The sequence below is a fragment of the Pteropus medius genome, unplaced genomic scaffold (assembly GCF_902729225.1).
Source record: "Pteropus medius unplaced genomic scaffold, Ma_sr-lr_union100, whole genome shotgun sequence".
Classification (NCBI taxonomy): domain Eukaryota; kingdom Metazoa; phylum Chordata; class Mammalia; order Chiroptera; family Pteropodidae; genus Pteropus; species Pteropus medius.
This window is the reverse complement of record NW_024342471.1, coordinates 26,684,776-26,703,329: the sequence shown is the minus strand read 5'-3', so window position 1 is coordinate 26,703,329 and position 18,554 is coordinate 26,684,776. Positions and strand designations below refer to the sequence as shown.

The window sequence follows — 18,554 nt, the reverse complement described above, 5'->3', positions numbered from 1 at the left end:
GGGAGGGCAGGGGGCAGCAGGTACGGAACGGGCCAGGTCGTGTTGGAAGCTCGTGGTTCAGTGGGCACAGGTCGACCTACTGCAGGTGGAAAGGCCTCGCTCCACCCGCGGAGGGAGCAGGAGCACTGACACCCGGTGGCGGCGAGCACACCGGCGCTCAGGTCCCGTTTTCCCGCAGTGACCAGGCGCCTGACAAAGGCTCATTCCTGGGCCGGGATCAGAAAGCACAAGGCACTTAGCACACGTCGTCAGGGGGGAGGCGGTGCTCGGGGCGGGCGGGCGGCCTCCCTGCTGCAGGCCACGTCTGCAGTCAGAGACTGCGCCCACGGCTGAGGCGGCGACCACGAGCCCCTGAAAACGGATACACGGACACAGTTCACGAGGAACAGGATGCCCACCCACGTGCCCACGTCCTCACTGACCACGGGAGGGGCGCCCCGACGGCGGGGAAGCCGGGCAGGGACCACCGGCCGACTCGGAGTACATGCCGACGAGGGACCAGCCCAGCCCCTGCGGGGGGCGGCCAGCGAGGCCACGTGACTGTGAGGTTCCTGCCGAAGACGCGTCCCATACCTCGGCAGGAGGGACGGTGGCCAGAGGGAGACCAGAACGTGCGACAAGACAGCTGGCCTGTGACCTCCCCGTGTCAAGGGCACGAGAGTCAAGGAAAGGCTGCGGAACGTTCCAGGCCGAAGGAGGCTGAAGAGACACGAGACGAGGTGCAGCACGTGATTCTGAGCCGGACCCTCTGCGTGGAAGGCAGTCCGGGGGCAGGCAGCCACGCTGGCGGGCACGGAGCGCGGTGGGGGCTGGTTTCCGAGGTCACCCGGTCCTGTCGGGACGCCCTTGCCGCAGGGAGCTCGCCGAGTGGTCGGGTGTGGGTGTCGGCCGGCAGCTCCCCCAGAGCGAGTCGGGAAGCGCGCCTCGTGCGCCCTCCTGGGGCTGGCGCTGGTTCTGAGCCGCGGGAGCGCGCTGGCCCGCGAGGGTTCTGCGTGGAAAGGCTCGCGAAGCAGCCAGGCGGCGCGGCTGCCCTCGGAACGCGGTGGGGCCCGCGGGGCCCTCACACACGTCCGTCCATCTGTCCGTCCGTGCGCAAAGGCTCACGTTCGGCCTCCGCCCGAGCGCGACTTCCTGTGAAAGCCCAGACTTGGGTTCAGAGAAGACGCTGGGCTTCTGCAGGTGACAGTACAGTGTGGAAGGCGGCCGGCAGGACGCACGCCTGGGGGACCCGAGCTGTGCTTCCCGCAACGTGTCCCCTGCCCCTCCGTTCACCGCCCTGCGTTGGGACCACCTGGGCATGCCTGGCGCTGCAGCCGTTGCTTAGTGAGGGTCGTCTTGTCTCCTGTTCTGAAGGGACGACGATGACATTAACGATGTTGCGTCGATGGCCGGAGTGAACCTGTCGGAAGAAAGCGCGAGAATACTGGCCACGAACTCGGAGCTGGTGGGCACCCTCACGCGGTCCTGTAAGGACGAGACCTTCCTGCTCCCGGCGCCTCTGCAGAGACGGATTCTGGAAATCGGTACGTGCCAGCAGGACCCTGCGTCCCCGCGTGGGCTTGCTGGCACCGTGACTGACACTCGGCCTGGCCACCTGCCGCGTGTCCTCCCCCCGTGAAGCCTTGCATGAGCCTGTGGTGGTGACGCTGGCCCGTGGGCCTGCCTGGCCGCCCTGCGGCTGCGAGGGGCGGTCCCTGGGGGCACGGGAAACAGCAGTGGTCGGGGGCAGAACCCTGCCCTGACGCTTCGCTCTGCCTGACCCGCAGGTAAGAAGCATGGCATCACGGAGTTACACCCGGACGTGGTGAGCTACGTGTCTCACGCCACGCAGCAGAGGCTGCAGAACCTCGTCGAGAAAATATCGGAAACAGCTCAGCAGAAGAACTTCTCCTATAAGGTACCGCGCTGCTTCCCGAGCGGGGCGTCCCGCCCCCAGGCCCCGTCCCGGGCCCACGCGCGCTGAGCTCTGCGCTTCCCTGAGCGCATGGTCCTCCCGGGCTGGGGCGGGGCTGGCCTCTTCCGCCTCAGAGGGGACGGGGCCCTGCACCCCTGTCCTGCCTGGGGTTCCCAGCCAAGCCTGCAGACCGGGCCCCGGCCCTCTCCCGTGACTCAGATCGTTGCCCGTTTGGTTTTGTGGACGATCAGAGGCACCATAGGCCCGGCCTCCCATGGTGCCTTCTGGATGGCGCCGTCCCTGCTCGGCCACGCGTGCCGTCCAGCAGGGCACCAGGCAGAGGTGGGCTGAGCGCACCACACAGGCGCCACTCACTGGCCCAGCGACAGCGCCTCCTGAGCAGCAGTTAAAAGGACGGGGCCGTTTTGCTTTAAAAATGATTGTTCTTAAGAAAAGTTCAAAATGTTGCTTGAAAAATTCAAACACTGAAGTGTATAAAGTACAGCTCCCCGAGCCTCCTCCCCCGCTGGGAACGCACAGAGCACCCCAGATGCGGGACTGGGCTGCATGGGGAGGGGTCGGAGTCTGTGCGGCACCTGTGGGAACTGGCTGCAGGGGGTGGCACACAGACTGTCCAGCGGGGTCTCCGGGTTCATGACAAACAGTATTTTCACCGTTTCTGTAGGATGACGACAGGTACGAGCAGGCAAGTGACGTCCGGGCTCAACTCAAGTTTTTTGAGCAGCTCGATCAGATCGAAAAACAGAGGAAGGATGAGCAGGAGAGAGAGATCTTAATGCGGGCAGCGAAGGCAAGTGCTCGTGGTGCCCTCGGCCGCGGTGCCCTCCCTTTGCCCGTCCTGGGCGCCCGAGGCGACCTCGGGGCTTCCGGGAGGCCAGAGTGGTGCCCACGGTCGGGCGGGGTTGGGGCACGAGGCCTCGGCACATGGGGCGGGACCTGGACCCCTCGGCACTCTGTCAGGTACCCTGGTCAGACAGCCAGCTCCCTGCGGCTGGCAGATGTGTCACAGACCATATCTTAGTTTTCACGTCCGAAGGGTACGGATTTGCTGAAGAAGAAGGTTTTCTTTCCTCCACGACACACAACTCTGAATTTTCATCTTCTGGCTTTGAGTGTTTAAAGATGTATCATGTTTTCTGTCATGACTAGATCGTTAGCATATCATGATTAAGATAACATTTTAGGTGATAAACATTTTGGTTATAACTTATTCTTCTTTTTTACTTTTTTGAAAAATAGTCTCGGTCGAGACAAGAAGATCCAGAACAATTAAGGTTGAAACAGAAGGCAAAGGAGGTAAGGGAGCGTTTTAGTCAGAGGATCTTCAGTGCACACTCGAAAGCGTGCACATTCAGCCAGAACCTTCCGAGAGTGGGGAGCGAGGCGGCGATGGCGTTTCTGTGCGCGGCGTCTCTGTGGCTGTTTAAAACGTTCGCAGAGGTGTTTTCTGGTGCCAACAGTTTGTCCTACTTTAAATTCAGTGGTAGTTTCTCTTCGGGTGCGTTTAGTCTTTATACTTTTAAAATTTTTTCATATTTTTTGAGTTTTCTAAGATGAGCATTTTATTATTTCCCTGATTGTATAACATGCTTACTGTTAAGAAGAAAGCAAAACGTTAAAGGAATTTTAACGTAGAAAATTTCAGCAAACCCCCGGGGTGTGTTTTTATTGCTTTCGTGGTGAGCGGTACATGCGTGAAGTGACGGTTCTTGTTTCCTCTTCAAAACAAAGATGCAGCAGCAAGAGCTGGCACAGATGCGGCAGCGCGATGCCAACCTCACAGCACTGGCCGCCATCGGGCCCAGGAAAAAGAGGAAAGTGGACTCTCCAGGACCGGGATCGGGGACAGAGGTACAGGGCGCTACGGGCACTGAGGGCTGCACGGGACCATGCAGTGGGGCATCTCGCAGCGGACCTCCTCGGGGGGCCAGACGCGCGTCGGCACTGGCTTCCTACATTCGCACGTGACTCTAAATTCAGGTAGACTCGTTTGTGTCACGTGAGCCAGAGGGTCTTTGCGTGAGACGGTTCATCACCATGGTTTAGACTGACTGAGAAGAACACGGGGAGACTGTCAGCAGGGTGACCCTCACGGGTGACCGTTCTTCTGAGCCGCGGACGGGAGGGCAGCGCAGGGGACGGACAGTCCCTGGCATGCAGGAAGGGCATTGCTCCCGGCTGTGTTTGTCCCGACTTGTTTACTCTCCGACTTGTTTGTTGTTACATCTTTGTATTTACTTATAAACCCAATCTTAAAGTATGTTGTTTTCGCTTTAAACTGTCCGTTTTTAACTAGGTCATAGGAGGAGCAAAGGTAGCGTTTTCTGCGTGGTCTCCCCGCCCTCCTCGGGGCCCCGTCCCCTCAGCAGGAGCGCCTGCTGCCTCGAAGGAGCGCGAGTCTGTGTCTCGTGGGCAGTCTGCTGGCGATGGGTTCTGTCCCCTCCGTTTACTGGGGACTGGTGGTATTGTACCCTCAGTTTTGAATATCAATTTCTGGGTTGACCATTTTTCTCCAACTTTTTTTTTTTAATTTAAAATTTAATTTCTCCTATATTCTTGAATAAGCCAGGCAAGGCCAGATGTGTGTCATTTGATTTTCTAGAACGACAAGGCTAAGTGATCCGAGAATTAGCGTCCTTTACATCTTCCTCTGGTCCTTGAGCTGGGCTCCTCCATGCTTCTGAGGAAATTCTCTTCTAATCGTGTCACCGTGTCCTAGATCACAGAAAGAGAAGGCCGGCTTTTGCAAACTCTTATTCTAAGAACTGATAAACCATATTTCTGCTGCTTGGAGCCGTGGTCCCACTGTTTTCCGGGCTCCAGTGGAAGAGGTTGAAGATTCAATTTGTACCTCTGGTCCCGTGTGGAGTAGGTCTCACGTCTGCCTGTTTTGAGGTTATTGTCAAGTTTTCAGAGGTTTGTCTGTGTTGTATTTAGACCTGGGTCTCCTGACATTTAGCTGCTTGGGGTTCTTCCGTCTCTTGGTCTGTATTTTTCCTCAATTTGAACTATTCTGGCCTTGATTTCCTCAAATTCTTTTCTGTCCAGTCCTACCTTTTTTTACTGGACCTCCTGGTGACACGTCTCGGACCTCTCTTCAGACTGGGCAGTTTCTTTTGTTTCATCCTCAGGTGCCCTGACCACGTGGGGTTCTGTCATCTCGTCAGCTGCTAAGCCCCTCCATTGAGGTTTATATTTGTTAGTGTATTTTGTCCGTCTAGGGTTTCCGTTTAGGGCTTTTTTATGGTTTCTCATTCTTTGATAAGATTCTTGTCTGCTCAGTTATTGAGACCATATTTTCCCATTATTCTTTGAAGCTGTTTACAGAAGCTGCTTAATGTCTTTTGACAAGCCCAGCATCGGGGCCGTCTCAGGTTTGGCCTCTGCCGGCTGCCTCTCCTCCGGGGTCTGGGGCACAGTTCCTGTTTCTCTGCGTGCCTAGTGGCGGTGGCTTGCATGACGTGTGGAGACCGTGGACTTTTTCTTTCCCTGCAGAGTGTGATTTGTGTTTCAGCAGGCAGGTCTGCCGCTCAGCTCTGTTTCTCGCGTTGGCGTTAGTGAGGGTCTGGACCGAGCCCACAGCGTTTTTGAAACCCTCCCACCTAGCGGGACTCGGGGACTAGACGTGCAGACTGCCTTCCCTGGCCAGGCTTCAGGCTTCGTTGGGGGTCCTGCTCAAGGGGCTGCCCCTTCCAGCTAGGAACAGGCTTTTAGGTGTCTCGGCTGCGTGTCGGGAGTGTAAACGCAGTCTCTCCTCTCGGGTGGCAGGACTCCAGCGGGGACTGTCATTTCTGGCACGTGCGTTGTGCAGTGCTCACGTGGTCTGCTCTCTCCTGACCCGCGCTCAGCCTCGGCTCCGTGGGTAACCGTGCTTACTGCTAACGACTGGCCTGCCTGCCGGTGTCTGCTTAGTCGTTTCGGTTTTCGGAATCTCATTTGCTCCCAGATTTTTTCGGAACGATTCATGGGGACTGTTCCCGAATGCTTGCCATGCTGGTGACCGCTCGTGCCCCTTCTGCTTAAAGACCAGTTTCGGCAGCCATAAGATCCTTGGCTCATTTTCTTCCCTTGAGAACCTTAAGTGTGTCGCTGAAGATGCTGTTTCTGGGAAGCCTTGCTGTCCAGGTCTGATGCTGGCTGTGCTTCTCTGGTGTATCATGGTTCTTTTTGCTCAAAGAACTTATTTTCTTTTAAAGCCTTTGATTTTACTTGGAGTTCGTCATTCTGGATTGCGGCCTCAGGTGTGTGTTATGTTCTTGAAACACGTTTAAAACATTTTCTTGTTCAGGAATGTTTTCCTTAGTTTTTATTTTTTTTTAACATAGTTTTTTTCTTTGGAGGTTCTGTTATTCATATGTTGTATCTTCTTTACACAATCCTTTAAACCTCTCCTTTAAAAAATCTTTATACTTTTTATTCTTTTCACCTTCTTAGTTTTTTCTTAAGGCAGTATGTTTTTATTTGCTCATGTTTTCTTCAGTCTTCGTTTCGCAAATGAAATTTTCTTTTCTAATTTTCGCTCTTGACTCTCACCTCATTTCCAAGTTTTGCTATTTCTGATTTATGTTGTTCTTTTATGCCTTTTAATGTCTTCAGCTTGTTTTGAAACAGAACGTTACAGTTTTCATGTTTTTGATTGTCCTTTTGGCGTTTTTCGTCACCTGTAGGGATGTTAGTTTGCTCCTCATTCTCTCGTTTCCTGTAGTAACTTGATCTTAATGTTTTTCTGTTGCTCACTTTTACATGCATTTAGCTTTGCTGCGTTTTTACGGAGCTGCGTGGTTTGAGGTGCGTCGCATTCATGGTGACGGAAACGTGCGTGTGGGCGCGGAGCCCGTGGCGCTGCTCTCCTCTGTGTTTTCAGGACCTTTCTCTGTCTCCGTTGTCCTTGTCCCTGTCCCTGTCCTGCTCTCCTTCCCTCCAGAGTCGCTTCTGTGCGAGACCTGTGCTCACGGGGAGCCCTGGCAGGTCTGGGGAGGGTCCCCAACCCTGTGCGTGTGGGCAGAACCACTGCCGGGTGTTGCTGCTCCCCGACGAAGGCCTCTGCTGCTGGGGTTTTCAGGCCTGGCGGGGCCTGGTCGCTTTCCTCTGACTTAGCCCACCGTTCGGGCATGTGGCTGCTTGCGGTTCACCGTCACTGGTTTTGCTGTATCATCTGCTGATTGACTTCGCTACCCTGTGACCCTGTGTTTTACGTGGCCCTTCCCGGAATGTCCTCCCAGAGTCGATGAGCTGTTTCCAGAATTTTGTTAAATTCGAAGTAGTTTTAAACCTACAGAGAAGTTGCAGGAATAGTACAAAGAACTGCATTCAGGTTTTCGGTTCTGAACGTTTTATGCCATTTGCTTCTGCACCACCGCCGCGTGCTCACACTTGTGCACGTGTTCGTGTTTGCGCTCACACACGCGAGACCTGGCCTCGGGCTGTCCCATCCCCCCTGTGCTAACGCTGCGAGACACTTGCGTGCCTGCTGTGCAGCAGCCCTGCCCCTCGGGACGACAACTCTGGCACATGGCCGCCAGCGAGTCCTCACCCTGGTCCCGTTTCCCCAACTGTCCCAGCCGCATCTCTTTTGCTCTTTGGCCCAGAAAGGTGTGACATTCAGTAAGCACGCCCCTTAGTCTCCTCTGAATCTCCCTCTCTGGCCGTGGTTAGGGGACAGGCCTTGGTGCTGTGGGTGACCGTCAGCCTGGGCCTGTCCGGTGTGGCCTCCCCGTGGTGGTGCCATGCTCCGTTCACCGCAGAGGCTGCGGCAGTGTTGGCTGACCTTCCCGCCGCTGGCGATCTCAGCCTGGGTCGCCTGTTACGTGGGCGTCTGCCGGTGACCGCCCTGTGAAGGCGCTGTTACCCCCTAGTACTTACTAGTGTTTAGTCAGGAGGTTCCCTCCCTCATCGGACCCGCACCGAGCCGGAGCACCGGTCAGGACTCCCACCTGCACGCCGACTGCCGTGGTGGGCGCCGAGCGGACCGTCTGTCGCCACACCTGGACACTTACTGCCGCTCCTGAAAGAACAGCGTTCCCTCTTCCCGTGTGCCTGCGTCAGCGCGTGGATGGGGGAGCCCTGTCGTGTTCCGTGGGTCGGAATCAACACTCGTCATTTCTAGACTTGGTCAGTGGGAGCGTCTTCAGGCCGGTTTCTACATCTTTTGAGTGTCGCCCACTCTTTGAGCGTGACATTTTTCGCTGGCCGAGGGTGTCGGGTTGCCCCCTGGGCCGGCCTCCCTCGGCACGCTGGCTGCTTTCGGGGCGGCGTGGTGTCCAGAGGGCGAGGCCGGGCGCGCATGGGCTGACGGCTGCGGGAACGCCCTGCTTCCAGGCCCCTGGGCGCTCGGGGTGGAGGCCCGCGTGCGTGGGCGTGCTCGGGCATGCGCGCCAGCCTGTGTACCTGGCAACGTGCGTGCCGACGTGCCTGAGCGTGCGTGGTGGCGTGCGTACCTGGGTACGTGCGTCTGACGTGCCCGTGAGCGTGCGTGCCAGTGTGCGTACCTGTGCGTACCCACGTGCCCGTGAGCGTGCCGACGTGCGTGCCGACGTGCTTGCCTGGCCCTGCGTCTGCAGCCGCCCTCTGCATGCGGGCTCAGAGGCGAGGCCAGCCCAGCCCCTCGGCTGCCGGCTGCCGGCGACCCTCTCTCCTTGCTTACGACTCCCTTCTCTCCCTTCTCTCGCTTCTCGGTGGGAACGCATTTCCGTTGCCGCACGTAACCAGGTTCCCCAGCGCTTTGGCCTGTGCAGCCCCTCCCTGTGCCAGGAGGGCAGGGCAGACGGGAAGGGCACGCGGCTTGACTTCCGGAGAGAGCCCTGGAGAGCGGGGAAGGGCCTGTGCTCCCCAGGTGCCGGGGCGGGCGGGCCGGGCAGTGTGGGCGGAGCGACAGCTGGGGGACCTGGAGGCACTGGGAGGGGCGTGTACGGAGCCCTTTCCTGCGGCGCCGGGTTTTGACTTGTGTGCTACACATGTAGCGATTAACACAAAATCCAGAATTTTAAAGTCTTCTGTATGAGTCTTTTTATCAGATAATGTTCCATTTCTTTATGTTTTTGCGGTTAGGATTATTTCCTTAGGATATTTTTTCTTTAGAAAAAAACAAACAAACTTCGTTTTGAACTAATTTTAGTCACAAGAAAGTTATGAATTGTAGTTTCTACATCTTCCTCACCCCGCTTTCCATAATGTGTATCACTGGTATGATACTGTTGACTAAAGACTTTATTTGATTTTGTTTTTCAGAATATAATTTTTTTAATCAATGCAATTTATTTTTTAGAGCAGTTTTAGGTTTACAGCAAAATTAAGAGGAAAGTACAGGGATTCATTCCCCTGTGATCCCTGCTCCACACCGAGTCTCCTCCCTGCCACCCTCCCCACGAGATGGTGCGTTTGTTACAACCCACGAACCTGCAGATACGTTGTTATCACCCAGAGTCCTCAGCTCCATCACAGTCCCTCTCGGTGTCGTACAGTCCATGGATCTGTGTGACGACACGTACCCACCGTCATCACGTCACACTGAGTGTGTTCACTGCCTCCACTGTCCATCCGTCCTCCCCCACCAGCCCTGGGACCAGCGGTCCTTTTACTGTCCCCATGTCTTGCCTTTCCCAGTGTCACGTAGCTGGAATCGCACCGTGTGTGGCCTTTTCAGATTGGTTCCTTCCCTAGTGACGTGCGCTTACGGTCCCTCCGTGTCTCTTCGTGACGTGACAGCTCCTTTCTTCCTAGTGCTGGGCGACATCCCGCCGTCTGGACGGGCACAGAGCATGTGTCCACCTGCCGAGGGGCGTCCCGGGGCTTCTAGGTGTTGGCGCCTCTGAGTGAGCTGCTGCAGACCTCGCGTGCAGGTCTGTGTGTGGACACGGGTGGTCACCTCCTCAGGCAAACGCCAAGGAGCGCGACTGTCACCTCACGCGGTAGGGCTGCGTCCGGTTCTGTAAGGTCTGCCCGGCCGTCCCCCCCGCGGCTGCTCCGCATGTGTCCCCCGGCAGTGGCGCGAGTGTCTGTGGCCCCTCGTCCTCCCGCGTGTGCTGGCGTCAGTGCCCTGGGTCTGGCCGTTCTGATAGGAGGGCGCTGGTGTCTCCCCGTTCTAAGCTGCCTTTCCCCGGTGACACCGGATGCGCGGCGTCCTCTCGTCTGCTCATTCGCCGTCGTGCGATCGTCTTTGGTGAGGTGTGCTCAGGTCTTTGCCTACTTTTAATTAAGTTATTGGTTTCCTTGTTGCCAGTGCAGCTGGGTTCTTTGGTGTGGTGTGCCCTCCACGTGCACCTCAGTCGTGGCTGAGTCCACTTGTTTATTTTGGGGGACACGCCGTGGTCATGAGGGCCAGGGCTGCACCCACAAGGGCTGGGCTCCGCCGTGTCCTCGCCTCCTTCGGCACGGTTTTCTCGTGTCCTGGTCTTTCCTCCCTGAAGGGAGTGCCATGCAGGCGCCGTTCCCCACGTGGCCTGGGCGGCCTCTCCTCCTCGTGCACGAGCTGCACTGGGAGGCCTCACGCACGGGCGTGTGTGTGCTGGTGGGGGTCAAGGTCAGCGCCGAGGCAGCTGTGCTGGTGACGTCAGTTCTCCTGCAGGAGCTCGTGCCTGCGGCATGGCCCCAGGGGTGGCGGAGAGGGCCTGCCTCCCTCGGGCGTCACCAGCAGAACAGTCTGATGGGCGCTGTGGGTGCCTGAGAGCAGGGCATGTGCTCAGGATCGGGTTTCCGTGGTGCGCCCGGGAGGTGCTGGCTGCCGCGTCTCCTTGCTCACGTTGGTGCAGCTGCCCTGAAGTCTGCCAGCGCCCGTCCGTCCGTCCGTCCGTCTCCGTCTCCATCTCCTTGCGTCTCCTGCGGCTTCGCTTCGTGATGGTGGATGCCGTGCTGTTTGGTGCGCACAGCCCGAAGTGTTCTGTCTTTACTGTGGATCGTGTCGTTTGGCGTTAAGAAGCGTCTGTCTTTGTCCAGTGGGTCTGAGGTCTGCTGTCCCGGATCAGGACCCCTGCCCCTGCCGTTCCCATCCGCCTGGAATGCCTCTGTCCCTGCTTTTCAGCCTTTCCGCTTCACTGTGGTAGGCGTGTCTCTCATGCGTAGCCCGTGGCTGGGGCCTGTTTTATGGACTGAACTGAAAAGCTTTTTGTTTTAATAGGTGAGATCAACCTACTTATCTTTATCGATATGAGTGACGTGCTTGGTCTTGACTGTGTCGTAACATTTTATAACTGTGTTTCGCATTTGCTATGTCTCTACGAGATGAGTATGCTTTGCTCCTTAATTAAAGTTTTGTGTGTGTCGAGGAAGGTTTGTAATTGTATCCTAATGGTTAGTTTCGTACTTAAACCTTCCCCTGGGTTTTACTTGGTTCACTATCCAGCGCGCGGGATTTCTTGGTCTTCAGCCCCACCTGCTGGCCGTAGGGCCGCGAGCCGGCTTCCCCCTCTCCACGCCCCCCTCGTCCGCGCCTGTGGTCCCACTGTCACTGTCACTGCGTGGGACACGCGTCTGGTCCTCCAGCCTCTTCCTCACGTTTGCTTCCGTGGGGGAGGGGTGGTGCATGTACCTACTGCAGATGCGGTACCCCGCCGTCGGTCTGCCGTCTCCCCGTCGCCTCCCTGAGGCAGAGCCCCCGCAGTGGCCTCGGGTGCACGGTCCCCACATTCTGTATGCTGCAGACAGGTGTCCTTTGGCCCCGATACGGAGGACAGTTTGGTTGGATGTAAAATCTTTGGTTCATGCTTCCTGCCAGTGATTTGTTTTTAACGCTGTCTGTGGTCACCCCGCTTTGCTTGTGCTTTTGGGAAGCCTGACGCGGGGTTCATTCTCTCGTCTTTATAATCCGTTGGTTTTTAAGGGCTAGCTTTCTCTGGCGCTCACTGGGTCTTTTCAGTGTGTGGGTTTTGTTTTTCTTGCCAGCTTTCTCGGGTTCTAGTTCTGACCCGTCGTTTTTCCTTCGGGGCCTCTGAGGACGCGAGTTCGTCTTCGCCCGTCTTTTCCGGACGCTCCTCACGGTCCCCCCGCCGCGTCCTCGCGCGTCTGCTCTCTGCCGCTCTTCAGTGCCTGTCACTGCATGCTCCTTCTAGTCTCTTCTTCCCTGGGCACCTTGCGGTTCATCTGTTTATTTCTTAGATAATTTTGTCTATTCGTTTCATGCCTTTGATCACTTCTCATTTCTTTGATTTTTAATCTATTTCTTGCCTGAATTTTGAGGTTTTGGTTCAAGGTGATTTTCACGTTCTCAGCTGCTTAAGTATGTTTTTTGTTGTTGACAGCGTCATCTTACAGTGCTGTTTTTCCAGCCCGAGTTTGTCTGGTACGTGTAGAGTTGCATTTTCTGACTTTATGCAGTGGCCGCTCGGAGATCTGCGTTTGTGACTCACAGCCTGCTGGCGCCCTCTGCTGATGGCCTTGGAGGGCATGTCGCCTGTCGGCGTGGTTGTAGGGAGGGTCCCGTCTTGTGCCTGAGGCCCTTTTGTCTTACTGGGCCTCAGACGGCGGTCTGCTGCTTTCCCCCTCACGCCCGGTTTTCAGAGGGTGCGTCTCAGAAGCGGCTCCGGGGCCTCCCCTTCTGCCTGGGCTCCTCCGCAGGCGTGTTTTGGGGTGTGTGGTTTCAAGACTGAGGCCCACCTCCGTGTTTGCTGTGCATCCTGGACACAGTGACATCCTGCTGGGGACGCAGCTCCTGTCCCTCGCGCGGTCCTGTTGAGGCGTGGGCGGCGCGTTCACGTGACGCGGGTCCAGCGCTGTGCCTGCACGTGCGTCTCCCTCTCATTCCGTGGGGTTCTGGGGAGACAGTGGGAGACCTTGGGGTGACACAGCAGTTGGTGTCTTCATCTCCTGCAAGCGATGGTCTCAAGCCGTGCGCGGGTGTCTGTCACAGCCGCCGCTTCTCGGCGCCCTGGACTGCCTGCGCTGGCAGCGGACGTGGGTGGGGGCAGCAGCTTAGGGAGCCGTGACAGTGTGGAGCACCAGGCCGGCCGGTCGGAGCCTGGGCCGTGGCGCTGGAGGGCCGCTGACTCTCGACCCACCTGCTGGTATCTGTCCAGCTGGACCCGGGGGCTGGAGGGCTGGAGGTGCCTTCGCCGCCAGCCCCTTTGCAGTGTCCTGGGCCACTGACAGATGTGGCTCTCAGAGTCGCGGGATGGGCACCGGGGGAGCGGAGTGAGGCCATGGGCCTAAACCCCACATGGCCCCGGGGCACAGTCTCGGCCAGTTTGGCGAGCATGCAGGAAGCGGGGCGCACGCAGGAGCTTCCACCACGGACGTGGTGGCACCTTGCTCTGCGCCCCTGTGGGCTCCCCGAGGGCAGGTGGGTTCGGACGGAAGCGGCTTCTCTCATTCGGGTCTCACGGTGCGCGTTTGTCGCTTGTCGCGCTGCAGAGCCTGCCCTCAGAGGAAGCAGCTTCGCCGCGCCCCTCTGCCAGCCCTGTGAGGGCACGGGAGTGCTCGCCACGCCCCCGCAGGAGGCCGGGGTCCGCGGGAGGGGCGTGCTCAGGGTCACTGCGCGTCCGCCCCAGCCCCTGCAGCAGCCGAGCAGAGCAGAGTCGTCCCTTCGCCGGCCGTGGTGCTGTGGCTGGCTTTGGTCCGGTCGCTCCCCGGGGCTGATGCCTGTGCGTGCCTGTGGAGCATCTTGGTAGCCTGGTCGCTGCCTGGGTCCTTTGGCCGCAGTGGGCAGAGCTGTGCTGCCTCCTGGCCTCGGGCCTCGTCCTCAGGTCTCCCCACGCTGCTGTGAAGCCAGCCCAGGCCTCCACTCAGCCGGGCGCTTGTCCCTGGGGACCCTCCTCAGGCCAGAACCACAGAGCAGTGTCACCAAAGACCCTGGCGGGAAGACAGTGATGTGCCCTCTGTTTGGGGGAGAAATGGAGAAGCCAGCACTTGTCCCACGTAATTAGAAATTGGGGCGTCAGCGAGGATGCCTTCGGGCGTCCCCACAAGCCCAGCGAGCCACGGGCAAGGCCGGCCTCGCGGGGCCCTGGCCGGCGTGCCGCCACCTTCGCAGGCCCCACGGGTGTTTTGCTTGTGTGTCAGGATTTTTTGGCACCTGTTCCGATTTCTAAGAAATGTTGCATTAAAATACTGTTCGTCTTTTTCTAATCTGAGTCTATGACTGACGACGTTACGTCTGTTTAGGCTCGTAGCACGTTAGGAAGGGGTCGCCGCGGGAAGCCTAGTTACCCCGCCACAGGCGGAGTCGTTCCGATGTCCTTGACTGTATTCTCTGCTGCTCCGTGCGTCCCACGACTTGTTTGTAACTGGACGTGTGCATCCGAGTCGCCTGCAGCTACTCTGTCCACCCCCAACCCTGGCCCTTTGGGAACCAGCATATTGTGCTCTGTGTCTCCGTCCGGCTCTGTTTCGTCTGTTTGTTTTGTTTTAGAGAACGTTGTTTACCTCGCTTTCTGACTTTTACGCCCTTTAACCTTTGGGCCTGCAGCGAGTGCCTCGCCCTCGTCCCAGCTAGTTTTGGCCACCATTTGGGTGGAGCCTCTGTTCTCGCCATGAGTCCAGGGTCCGCAGAGGTGGGGGGTCAGGCTCCCATCCCTGGGCGTCCCAGCTTTCCTTCCAGAAACCGGCCTCTGCTCCTGCCTGGGATGGGGGCGTCACGGCCCAGGTCTAGACCTGCGGCCCCTGGACAGTCGCTGCTCCTTCCGCGATGACCTGTCCCTCTGATGGCTCATGTCGTCACCGTCGGCCTCCTCCACGACGCACTCTCGAGGGCTGTCACGGAGACGCCGAGAAGGCCCAGAGCCTGCGCGGTTCTTTCTCACGGGGAAGCAGTCATGGAGGGGCGGGGATGGGACTCGGGGGCCTGAGGGTGTGGTTGGTGGACGGCACCCAACCCCGGGCGGGAGGGGCGGCAGCCTCGCCTGCCACCTGCCGGCCGCTCCCGGCACCGCGCTCGCCGCCCGCACTCCCGCCTTCCTGGACCTGAGAGGTGCTGTGAGCACCTTCACCCACCAGACGCAGACACTTGGTTTCACTACGAACGGAGAAACGAGAGCCATCCAGTGGGCGTTGCGTGCTCTGTCCCTGGAGTGTCCGATGGAGACAGGGCATGTTGAGACCACAGGGTGCTGCTGCAAGGGACACGCCGAGATGCCTCCAGGAAGCCCCCCGAGACCCTGTCTCTGCGAGCTGTCCGGCGTCAGAGACTCTGGCTCAATGGCCGGTCGCCGGCGGCCTGCCGAGCCGTGCAGTCAGCCCGAGCCAAGCCCGCAGCGTCTTGCTCATACCGGCAGGAAGTCCCCCTCCTGGCTGCAGATGACCGTGGGGACTGCGTCCCAACCAGCTGACCACCAGCCTCCCAGTCTAGGAGTTTAGACCTTGCGCATCGGGAATGTGCCTTTGTCAGTGGAGCGGGGAGGATGTGCCTGGCCCCAGATGCGGTGCTGGCCCCGCCTGAGTCCCCGGACCCGTGGACGTGGAGAAACAGCGGCCAGCGTTTGAGCCGCTCTGGTCACACCCCTCCCCACGCGGGCCATTGTCTGAGCTCTGGGGGCGCTGTGGACGCGGCGCGGCGCAGTGTGTGCCTGGGGGTGCCAGCCCTGGGCACGGCGTGGGCCCCGCTTTCGCCCCTCCGGGCGAGGCGCGTAGAGTGCTTCGGCTCAAGGAGTAGGCCTGTGGTGGGAGCCCGTCCCAAGCCGGGCTTTCTCCAGAACCAGGGCCCCTCGGGACACCCCAGGGCTGCCAGTGCACCGCTAACTCGTGTCTTCTCCTTTCTCGTCACCAGGGGTCGGGCCCAGGCTCGGCGGGCCCAGGCGGCTCCGGCGTCGGAACGCCCAGACAGTTCACGCGACAAAGGATCACGCGGGTCAACCTCAGGGACCTCATATTTTGTTTAGAAAACGAACGCGAGACAAGCCATTCACTGTTGCTCTACAAAGCGTTCCTCAAGTAGCACAGGACGGTCGGCATCTCGGACGGAGACGCCTGGGCACGTTTTTATATATTTGCAGATCACGCCTTTTTGTAACAAGCAAATGGGATATTGTTTAAAAAACAGCCACCTCTTTGCAACGGAACAGTTTTCTATTCCTGTTTCTAAGCTCTTCAGCGGAAGAAAAAAAACCACATTTCTGTAACAGGGAATTCCGAAGCCCGTGGGCACTCCTAAAGGACAATTAAACCCTAACTCATCTTTGATTGAGTGGCCTTCTTGCCAAACAAGCCATATATGAAACTGATGGAATCGTTTAGCAAATAATAGCTGCCCTCTGTCACCTCGTAGCAGTTTTCCCATTCTTTGTGCGTTTGGTTTAGTCCAGCCCCACTTACTACGTAGGTGTGCGTCTGCAGCCAATGACCTCGTTTCATTTATTTTATTTTTGTACTAGTCAGTTGGCAAAGCGAACTGACTTTTTAGACTATTTATCTTCCCCCTCCCCCCGTGTTCCGAATCCTGGAGGAAGACGCGCTTCATCTTCGTGCCCTCCCGGAGCCAGTCACTTTCTGCTTGGTGGGGCCCGGCGCTGGCAGCTCCTCTGAATGTGTGGTCAGCATCTGTACAAATGCATTTTATTTGCTATAGTTTGTAAAGCTGTAAAGTTAAAAGAAACGGAAACCTTTTCAGCATAAATATATTTTACTTGCACTGTGTTTTTTAGCTGAAAGTGAAAACCTAGATGAAATAAAGTCGGTCGAGAAGAATCATCGGAGGACTGTTTCTCAGTGTGAATCAAGTGTTGGAAAATGGTCGGTGTATTTTGTCAGTAATTGTACATAATTTTTGGCACATGACATAAAAATGGCTATGTAAACTATAATTATTTTGCTAAGAGGCTGTGTGCGAGCTGTGGGCCAGCTTTCCAGACGTCCAGAGCAAAGCCCCTTCTTTGTACCTATTTTTTTATGACAAATATACTAATTGGTTCTTTATATTTTCAGAGGTTATTGTATTAAATTGTCTATCGACAGTACTTTTATGACTGTAAATACTCCGGCTTCCTCTGTGTGACCCCGTGTGACCCCGTGTAGACTCTGCCCGCGCGAGTGCGAACCAGATGCTGATCAGTATTTTTATCGACGCCCGAGACCTGTTACGCCTCTTGTTCTGTCTTTTAGGGACTCCCCGTCTTTCCATTTTTCCATGTAAATTTTGCACAGTTACTTGTTCATATGTAAATATTTTACTTTCAAAAATGAAGTTTTTAATTGCTATTGTTTTATATAGGGTTGAAAGAAAATTAACTCCTTTATTAAAAACAAATTTATCTGTATCTGTTCTGCCTGTTTTGCCCAGTTTTCCATTTTAGAGGCTGCTGCCAGAGACTCAGCTCTGGTTCTGCCGAGGTCTTATCCGTGAGCTGCTTGTTAGAATCTGTGTTCAGACCCAGCGAATCTGGTCACAGTAACCTCGTCTCCAAGGACACGTGCACGCCGTAGAGCCAGGCCCGGCACGCGGCAGGCCCAGGGCTGGAGGCCGAGCTCCTGCCCCGCGTGCTCCCACGGTCTGGGCCACCCCACCTTGGACACGGATGGACCTGTGCTGTGCGGACGCTGGGCTCTGTGCAGGCAGGCGAGCCAGGGCACACCTGGGAGAGGCCAGGTAAGGCCCTGGGTGGGCCTGAGGGTCCACACACACCGGGCGTGGGAGCTGGCTGGCCCAGCCCTCGTGGGGGACGCATGGTGACGGGGATGGGCGGGGTGTGGGGGCCCACGCCCCACGTCTGGGTGTTCAGGCTGGCCTGGGTGACCCCAGCTCCTAGGGAGCCTCCTAAGAGGCCCTGCCGCCTACACTTAGCAGCACCGTGTGCCTGGTGCCCGGCCGATGGTGTCTGGTTTCCACTTTAGCCAGCTGGACAGACCTCAGCAGTATGGGTCACGCATGAGTCGTGCTGCAGGACAGTCTCCCACTATGGTGCCCACTGGGCCGGTGTCCCCGGATGCCGTGGCCACATTCTGCAGACGGGGCTCACACAGCAGACAGCCAGTGCCTCTCAGTCTGCAGGCCGGAAGGCCGGACGGCGTGGCAGGGTCACGCCACTCCGCGGCCGTGACGGGGGTCTGTCCCAGGACCCCCTAGCTGCTGCTGGCTTGCCCGCACCTCGGACGTTCCTCACCTGTGGAGGCGACACCCCTTCACCTTCACGTGGCGTTCTGTGTGTGCCTGCATCGCGCCTTGCTATAGGACACTGGTCACATTGGACTACGGCCCAGCCAGCGACCTCGTGTTAACTCCGTGACCTGTGCAGACCCATTTCCCAAATACGGTCTCGTCTCAGTTTCTGGGGCTGAAGACCCCCACGTGTCTTTTTGGGGGCGGGGGGGGCACAGTGCAGCCCCCAACAGCCGTGGTAGTGGAGGGTGACGGAACTCGATCCTCGGAGCCTTGGCAGGAAGTGCTAGGGGTGCAGCTCCCAGGCTCTGCCGCGAGGCGATTCATTAATCAGTCCGCCCTTGTACGTGCTGTTCATCTGAGCTTGACGAATACCTTGTTTTGACGGCGTTCTTGGGCTAAAATAACAGGTCCGCCAGTAAAGGACACTCGTGCTTGGATTTCTGCAAGTGTCATGGATTTAATTTCAGCCTCTCTCTATGTCCCACTGGGTCCAGTGGTCTGCGAGGACAGTCACTGGCAAGGCCCGGACAGACGGCCCCGGGAGCAGCTCTGCCGGCAGACCGTGTCCCTCGACCCTTGCTGTCCCACCACAGCACGTGATCCGTTGTCCTGAGTCCCGTT

At 57.6% G+C, this 18,554-nt stretch overlaps 1 protein-coding gene across 1 annotated transcript in view; it reads left to right on the top strand.

Moving 5' to 3' along the window:
• TAF4 (TATA-box binding protein associated factor 4) overlaps nt 1-17,091 on the top strand; it is a 56,070-nt gene extending 38,979 nt beyond the window's left edge. The window contains exons 11-16 of the mRNA XM_039864739.1: nt 1,354-1,523; nt 1,767-1,897; nt 2,580-2,705; nt 3,155-3,211; nt 3,647-3,766; nt 15,606-17,091. Coding sequence (XP_039720673.1) covers nt 1,354-1,523; nt 1,767-1,897; nt 2,580-2,705; nt 3,155-3,211; nt 3,647-3,766; nt 15,606-15,773 — 772 coding nt within the window. The 3' untranslated portion in view covers nt 15,774-17,091. The remainder of the gene's footprint in view (nt 1-1,353; nt 1,524-1,766; nt 1,898-2,579; nt 2,706-3,154; nt 3,212-3,646; nt 3,767-15,605) is intronic.
• The last annotated feature ends 1,463 nt before the right edge of the window (nt 17,092-18,554 follow it).